The sequence below is a fragment of the Cinclus cinclus genome, chromosome 15 (genome assembly GCF_963662255.1).
Source record: "Cinclus cinclus chromosome 15, bCinCin1.1, whole genome shotgun sequence".
NCBI classification, from domain to species: domain Eukaryota; kingdom Metazoa; phylum Chordata; class Aves; order Passeriformes; family Cinclidae; genus Cinclus; species Cinclus cinclus.
Window position 1 is genome coordinate 8,043,153 of NC_085060.1, and position 8,004 is coordinate 8,051,156.

Genomic DNA, 8,004 nt, shown 5'->3' on the forward strand with positions numbered 1-8,004 from the left:
CCATCAGGGATGCTCTTTTGCATATGTAAAATATTTGTACTGAGCCTACTTTACCAGTGGTCTGCTATGACTTACAAAGAGATGGTTTGTCTGGAAAGTAATCTAGTTTACTCTGATTCCTCTCAAAGAAAGATTGGTAGTGTTTCCAAGTCTGCTTTTCCTGTTGCTGAATAGTCTTCCACAGCAAGTATCTGTGTACCTTTACAAAGCCATCCTTTGAACTGAGCAGTTCTACAGAAAGCAGGCTTTCCTTAAATTAGATTTATTCTGATAACTAAAGCAGTTTTACATTGGAATATTTGTGTTCAAAGGGCTATATCTTATGCATGGCTTTGTCATGTGTCTGGATATTTCTTTAAATGTTTGCTAACAGCAGTTACTCAGAGTGTTAACCCTCTTTCTATCTTCTTTCCAGTTACACTGGAAAAGATTTCCCAGCGTAGAAGGAATGGAAGATGTTCAGCACCAAGTGTCTTGGTAGCAATACCTGACTGCCAAGATTTTTAAGTTAACCTTGACACATTTAGAATTTAATTGCTGTCTTGTTACTTTTTAGGTTGTTTTGGTTAGCCAGATATTCATCCCAAAGGATAGTCTGAACAGCAACATTCAGTAGCTCGGCAGCATTCAGAACTTTGTATTACCTCAGTATAGTTGGTTTCACTTTCTGAATGCCACAGTAATATATATTTCATGTCAGTAACTGTGTAATTGACATTTAGTTGTAATGTGTGGTCATATTAAATAGTGATTGTCTGATGTTCCTGTCTGTGTTGAACCAGATTCTGTAATTGCTTTGCTTTTTACTGTTGGGAATGAGTTATGCATTGGGTGCTCTCTTCTTTTTGTTTCATTTTCAGAGAGAAGAAGCTGAAGCAAAAGCTCAAGAAGAGGCTGAAAGACAGCGACTGGAAAGAGAGAGGATTATGCAGCAAAATATGCAGGAAAGGCTTGAAAGAAAAAAGGTAGCCTGTTTTGTATTCTCAGCCTAAAATGAACAGGCAAATGGTCTAAGATGCAGTTAAATAGAAGTGTGGTTTTTTTTAGACTGCCAGCTCTGGTTTGTGAAATTTGAAAACAGTGATGAAAATAGTACACTCGTGAAATATGAAAATATATTACAATTGATGAATTTTAACCAGTATGCTGAAATACAAAGTTCTGTATGTCATTGTAAATGTTCTCCATGTTTCAACAGAGAATTGAAGAAATAATGAAAAGAACACGAAAATCAGATCAAAATGAATCCAAGGTACTTTTTTGTTTGGATCTGTATAATGACAGAATAGGACTTTTTGCCTTGTATCCTGTCTTCCTCTGTTACCCTTACACAACATGTCTTCCACAGGAAGTGCAAAGTTCTTGTGCACCAGAGTAATTTCCAGTAGCTTGTTATTGCAGGCATTGTTGTGCTTTGCTTGCTCTGTGAAGAGTTTTTGTTACATTTTTGTTCAAGGCCTATAGACACAATCTTATCTGGTGTTATCACTTCCAGATTGGTTTTTAAACCACTGTTTTAACTGAACACTGGTTAGTAATGGAGTTCTTTTAACTGCATGCATTCTGCCAGGACTGTTTTTTCCCAGAAAACTTAGATTTCTGGCATCATCTGTTTGCTTAAAAGCAAGTCTTGGATGCTCTTTAGATTGCTATTGCTACAATAAGGATGTATTTTTCTTAATGCAGTGACCTAAGTTTTGTGAAAAATTGTGCACATTGAGGAATAGTTGTTCTTCTTTGAACATTTAAATATTCAAGTCTTCCAGTAGCTTAAAATCAATAAAAATTTAGCACACACCTTGGAGAAATGAGGAACTCAGGAATAATAGGTAGGAGGTGGAAGTGGGTCCCACAGGCTCTGGCTCAGTGGAGCACATCTTGCTGGGTGACCTGGTTGTCTGTGAGCCTTTGAACTCATGTGGCCTCACTTCTGGGCACAGAATGGTCTGGTGTGAGAGCTGTGACTGAATTTGTGACACTGTAGAGGACAGGGAGTTGTTCCAAGTAACACTCTGGCAATTCAGTTGCAGAATGAAGGGAAGTCTGCCTCGGAGGTGATGGAGGGAGAGGATATTGAAGAGGAGGAAGAGTTGGGTCTTGAGAAGACTGATCAACCAGGTAAGGAAGCTGAGTGAGTCCGGCCTGGGTGGCAGTGAGTCTCAGTGATGTTTAAGCTCTGTTGAAAAGGTCAGTCCTAACAGCACTGGGATGGTCTGAGACACCAGTCCCAGAGATGCCAGGGGGACTCCCTTCTTGAACAGAGAATCAGTCAAAATTATTTGAGAGTGAAATGCAGGCAGCATGCTTTCATTTTTGCAAGTGGATTTTTAAAGATGAAAAACAAATTTCACGTTGGTATAGGCAGCTTGTGTATAGACAGATGAATCTTTTGAAGCCAAGTGCCTCAGGTCTTGGCTAGGAAAGGTTATTTTGGCACTTTTGTTTTATTCATTTACAATAGCAGTTCTGCTATTCAATTCCTTGTTCTCCTTGTATTTCATTTTTTCTCCCCCCTCCCCCCGCAACGTTCAGGAAAGCTAAATGGTGTTGACTTGCTCCAGGAAGTCAAGAGGGAGGCAGAGGATTGTTTAGAGACTGCACAAAGCATGATCTCTGCAGAATCTGAGGCACAAGAAGAATCAGAGTTGAAGGCCAGTGAAGTGTTCATGAATGGAAGTGACTTGAAAAGTGATGAGGGGTCTCTGTCTGGTACTGAACTAAAGGATTCCAGGTGAGTCTGCTACTGTGGGAGCACTTAGCTCTCACACAAGGAAGCTCTTGTATGTTAAAATTAAATGCAGTGCTGTCTGCAGCACCTTGCTGGCTTTGTGGTGTCTGAGTGCCTTTCTCCAGCCATGTGATGTGTGCTGTCAGCTCACAGCTTCACACAGAGCAGGTAGCTCAGGATAATTGTTTGTTTAGATGGCACCATGTTAACAGTGCTGCCTTTGCTGAGAAGTGAGACACACAGCCAGCAACGTGGTTGTGTTGATTATAAAAACTGACATAGGCTTGAAACCTTTTCCATTGAAATGCCTTAAAGTTCTTCCTCATTAACAAAACGTTAAACAAGAGGGAGGAGGATAACACTGGAAAGGAAGAATAACCTACAGAAAGCTCTAGAATGCTTTTGGTTGTGTTGAAACACCAGATTCTATGCAGAAGCCTCCCTTAGTGAGGAATTAGGGTTTTTTGCTATTTTAAATTTTATTTTTTGTAATGTAAAACATTTTCACCTACTACTGGAAAATTTGTCCTCTGATGCTTGTTCCATTTGCTCATCTAAATGCTAATGATTTTAAAATTACATTGTGAACACTTTTTAAAATGATGATTAATTAATGTCATTCCTCCAGTGATGGAATGTAAAGACATTTCCATGATTGTCCTAAGAATGAATGAAAACTGATCCATAATTTGGATTTAGCTTTTGAACCTGTTTTAAATATTGCTGGTCTTCTGAGACTTAGTTTTGTGTTCAAAAAGTCTTAGCTGGAGAAAAATAAAAAAAAAATCAAGACTTAATAATCAAAGCTTTAATCTTGTTACTTTTTAATATCAAATTTCTAGAGCCAGAAACCTTACCTGAGAACTGTTAGTATAGTAAAAAGTGAGTATGTATTGCTGAGTTGTTCTTCACCACTGGCTCTTGGAGGGGGGAGATCCTGTGTGGGAGCTGGAGCTTTTCTGGGAATGCCCTGTGGGATACTCAGTGCTTTGCAGAGTATGCAGACTGTTAATTGGCTGTCCTGGAATCAATGTAAAGGTTAAACATGTGAAAACTGCAATACAAGTACCCTTTCTCTCTTTTTCTTTCTTTTTTTTTTTTTTTGTAGCCATCCTGCAAAAGAAATTGTTATCAGTGACTTGGGGAAGTTGGATGTTCATGAAGCTGATCATAAAATTGGACTTATTCAGAATCTTAATGGAAAATCTGGTTCATGGACTTTTGAGGAGTTTATTGACGTTGGAGTACATTCCAAGTCAACCAAACTGAGCTCAGACAGCATCTCTGCTGGTAACTGTAATCAAAACTTGAATGATGCTGCTACAAAACCTTCTAGTCCCAAATTGGCTTTTGAGGAAGATGGTGCAGTGAATTCATTGACCAAACCTATAGATGCTTCATCAGGTAATCCAAGCTGACTTCCCTGTCTGTGTCTTCCCCTGGCTAGGCAGTTCACTTCCTTGCATTTTGCTCTCCTTGCCTTAACTACAGCTTCTTATTTTCAAGGCACTTTTTCCAATGTGTAGTCTGGAGGGTAGGCTCTTTAGTGCTTTTAACTTGAATTCTGTCAAAAGGAGTCACCAACTGATGCCTTTTTAGGGACTTGATAAGGCCCAACATGAAGGCTCTCCTAAAGACACAGCTGAGCCCTTGTGAAGTTCCAAACGGCATTGAAGCTCCTGTGTTGTACTTTAAGGTTTTTCTAAGATATGTTAAATGGCACGTGTTACTTTTGAAGATACAAAATGGTTTAAAAGGTGCCTGATGTAACTCTGTTCCTGGGCATGGTCTGTTTTTTGATGCTGACCTGCGTGGTCTTACAAGGTCTCTTCAGACTCCTAGCAGTGCATTAGATGTCCTCTCTACTTACTGTAGATCAGTCTTTCACTTCACTGAGGCGAGTAACACCAACCTGAAATTCCACAGATGGTTGTGTTACATTTGGGGAGCAGTAATAAAGCTGTCCACACACAAAATATTCTGAATTTTCTGAAAGAGGCAGGGGTGCATCTCAAGCTACGCATACTTGAGAAGCCAAGCCCTGATGCAGTACAGTGCATAGTGTGTCAGAGAAGCTTCAGGAAGCCAGTTTATGCAAGACTGGACTTCTCTGGTGTTGGAGCCAAACCCCAAATGGCCGTTTTCACAGGAGATCTCTTTCCATGGGATAAATGACTGTGTGATCAGTTGAAGTGAATGCTAGTGGAAAAACAAGCCTTGCTATCCCCATTTCCTTCCAGTGATGTGTAGCACTTTCTTTGATTAAAGTGTAGCACTTCTCTAGACTGAACTGTTTCCCAAGTCTCCTCTGTCACTCTGCGTCTTGTGAATTTTAATTCCTTGGGCACACCCTGATGGAGACTTCCCTTGAGGCCACTAGAGACTGGGTCATGGGAATAGCCAAATTTATTGTGGCTCTGCTGATCACTTTTCGTTGTGATCAGACTCATTAACTTTTTAGTGAAGGAAGTGTGGCCTTTTAATTTTGAACTTGAAAATTTTTAGACATAATACAGTTTAAGAATTCTGTACATAACTTTGAAAACTAATATTCCTGTAAAAAGAAAGAAAACCTACTGTGCTGGTTTTGGACTGTGAGTGACCAAGTGGTTGTGTGCTCACTCCTGGATGTAGACTGACAGTGATGATGGATGCATGTGGCATACACACCGTTATGATGGTTAAAAGTTTTCTTCTCTTTGCTCTTTGGACAGAACTGTGAACACTAGAGACCTGGAAATAATCTGATTGCACTTCAGTAATCCAGTGTTTTCTCAAGTACCGAAGGCCTTGTTTTGAAAAGCTGCTTGTTTACCTTTATCCATCTTCAAGTTTGCAAAAAACACCAGGGGAGGGATGACAAACTTAATTTGCACCTTGAAACATTTCAGGGAAACTGTTGTGCTAATGTTCTTTTTTCGTTTGTTTAGCTAATTGTTAGATAAAGTTTCCTAGTCCAAATATTCCTTGTTTCCCCTTTGCAGACTTTACAGTAACCTGATTGAGTCTTTTTTTTTCTTTTTTCATATCAGTATCATGTAGAACATGCCACTGGAGGCTCCCCACTTAGCTGCAGACTTTGCATATTTCTAAAATGATCTTGATGAAATAAAAGACTCACTCAGTTTATGTTAAATCTGAACTCCCTTTTAAATGTCTAGAAAAATGTTTTTGCTTGTTGGTTCATGTGCTATTTAAAAATGCAAAATTGAGTATCTTCAGTTTTGAATGGAGAAGAAAAATTCCTTATTATCTAATGTGAAAACATTGGCAGTTTCAAAATGCAAGTGTTGTACCATCGCTAATACGTTTTAATCTATTGGCAAACATCAAAACATTTTTCAGCATGTGCTCTAATATATTACAAAAATGTTGAGTCCCTAGATTTGTCTGTCGGTGTAGTTTAAGGTGTCAGGCTTTTAAAAAAATGTTTTCCTTTTGAATTACTTATTTATCTACACTTATGGAAGTATTATTTTATTGTGTACATAACAGTATTAGACCATTGAAGTCATGTTTTGTTCATGTTAATTATTCTAAGTGTTCCAGTTCCAGTTCTATAACAGTGGCTGCAAGCTGCATATATATTTCCCTTCCCCTAAAGCCTGCATTAAATAGTCTATTTAACCTGAACTTGCCTGCTTTTTTCAGCATGAAGAGATTAACGAAGCATCTTCTGAAAATTGCTACTAAAAGTAATAATGCAGCCTTGTTCTGATGTCTCCTGTACCAGATAAACTGGGTAGGTGATTGCTTTAAAGAGTAACTGTCTCAACACCTGCTACAACCTATTGCCTGATCCCTCAATTCCAGTGATGCATCAAGCACCAGCTGTGTTTGCAGTGGGTATGCTGGAACTTCACCTGTTCTCTCCTCGACACCTCAGTTGCAACAGGAGCCCTCAGCCTTCTCCCTCTTGCTGTTCAGAAATACTGTAGAACTGTTTTAGACTTTAGAGCAGTGCCTTAGGTAAAAGGAAAACTGTATTTTTGTATGATAGCTGTTTGTTCTGGCAGAGACAATCATTCTAACAAAGATGCCGATATTTTTCCTGTGCTGAGATTTGTTGGATGATCTGATCCAGCCCTGTGTAAATACGTGCACACAGTTAAATAAACTTTGCAGTTGAACAGTGTTTTATTTCTGGAATGTTAAATGTGACCTTACTAGGCTTCTCCACCCCTTGCCATGCTGACCTGCCTTGGGATGCACTCAGGTGCTGCTCTAACTGCTTCAGCTGCAGATTCCCAAACTAGCAGCCTCTGGCAGTTCCATCTGTGTGGTTGAGAGGGGGTTTGCACTAACACCTTCAGCTCTTGCTGTGTTTGTCCGTGCTGATGGCATGTTCTGAACTGAGGAATTCTTTAACCTGCTTTTCCCTGCTAGCCTTTACCTTTCCCTTGCAGCAGCAGCATCTCTGTTTTGGCAAGTCCAGCAGTGGAGCAGTGACCAGCAAGATGCTGCTTTTCATTTTCTTGCAAGGGTTCTTTATCAGTAGTTGAAAGGGAATGGCTGGAGTAGATCCAGTTGATAAAAGTATTTTACTACTGTGGAAAAAACCCCCTCCTTAAACCAGCATTCAGGTTGCTGAAGCGTGGTAGATCTGTGCATGAGCAATGGCTGTACATATGCTCTCCAAAGGGCTTTTTCACACAGACTGTTTCTGGCAGATGGTCCAGTGTTAGTTATACATTTAAAAAATTAATTAGTTTCTAGAAATTGTTCCTTTAGCCCTCAGATATTTAAGGGGGGTGCAATGACACCACAGCTGACTCTTTACTTTGCTAGTATCAGTGTAGTAGACTTGGTTTCAGAAATTCACCCCTAAGACACGTCAGTCATGTAAGATGGCAAAATGAAAAAAAAAAAAAAAGTCCAGACTATAGATTCCAAGCAGGCACTAGTCTCACTTTTATTCAGTCACTAAACATACACTGACATGATAGGAGAGCTAGCCTTGTCTGAGCTATTTTTAAGGCACTTGTAAATGCATGTTGTAGGTGAAAGATTTACTGCTTGTTAATGGATTAATAATTGTACACAGACAGCCTTGTTTAAACAATGATATAAAAAAAGCTGTTGAGGAAAACTTGCAGGCAAACCATGCGGAAATCAAGACTAAAACAAGTTTATGGAAACTTAACTAAGCTAAATGTCACTTCCAAAACATTGTTATCTGTAAGATGAAGCCATTCCGTACATGTGCTGCAATGTGGTGTTGTAGAGTAAGCTAAGGTATTTATTACTTATTAATGGTGTGGTGTTTGTTGTAGAAA

The 8,004-nt window shown here is 39.3% G+C and overlaps 1 protein-coding gene across 1 annotated transcript in view; it reads left to right on the forward strand.

The window, feature by feature from the left end:
• MAP7D3 (MAP7 domain containing 3) overlaps positions 1–4,230 on the forward strand; it is a 40,135-nt gene extending 35,905 nt beyond the window's left edge. The window contains exons 16-20 of the mRNA XM_062503177.1: positions 861–965; positions 1,199–1,252; positions 2,025–2,118; positions 2,533–2,731; positions 3,837–4,230. Coding sequence (XP_062359161.1) covers positions 861–965; positions 1,199–1,252; positions 2,025–2,118; positions 2,533–2,731; positions 3,837–4,146 — 762 coding nt within the window. The 3' untranslated portion in view covers positions 4,147–4,230. The remainder of the gene's footprint in view (positions 1–860; positions 966–1,198; positions 1,253–2,024; positions 2,119–2,532; positions 2,732–3,836) is intronic.
• The last annotated feature ends 3,774 nt before the right edge of the window (positions 4,231–8,004 follow it).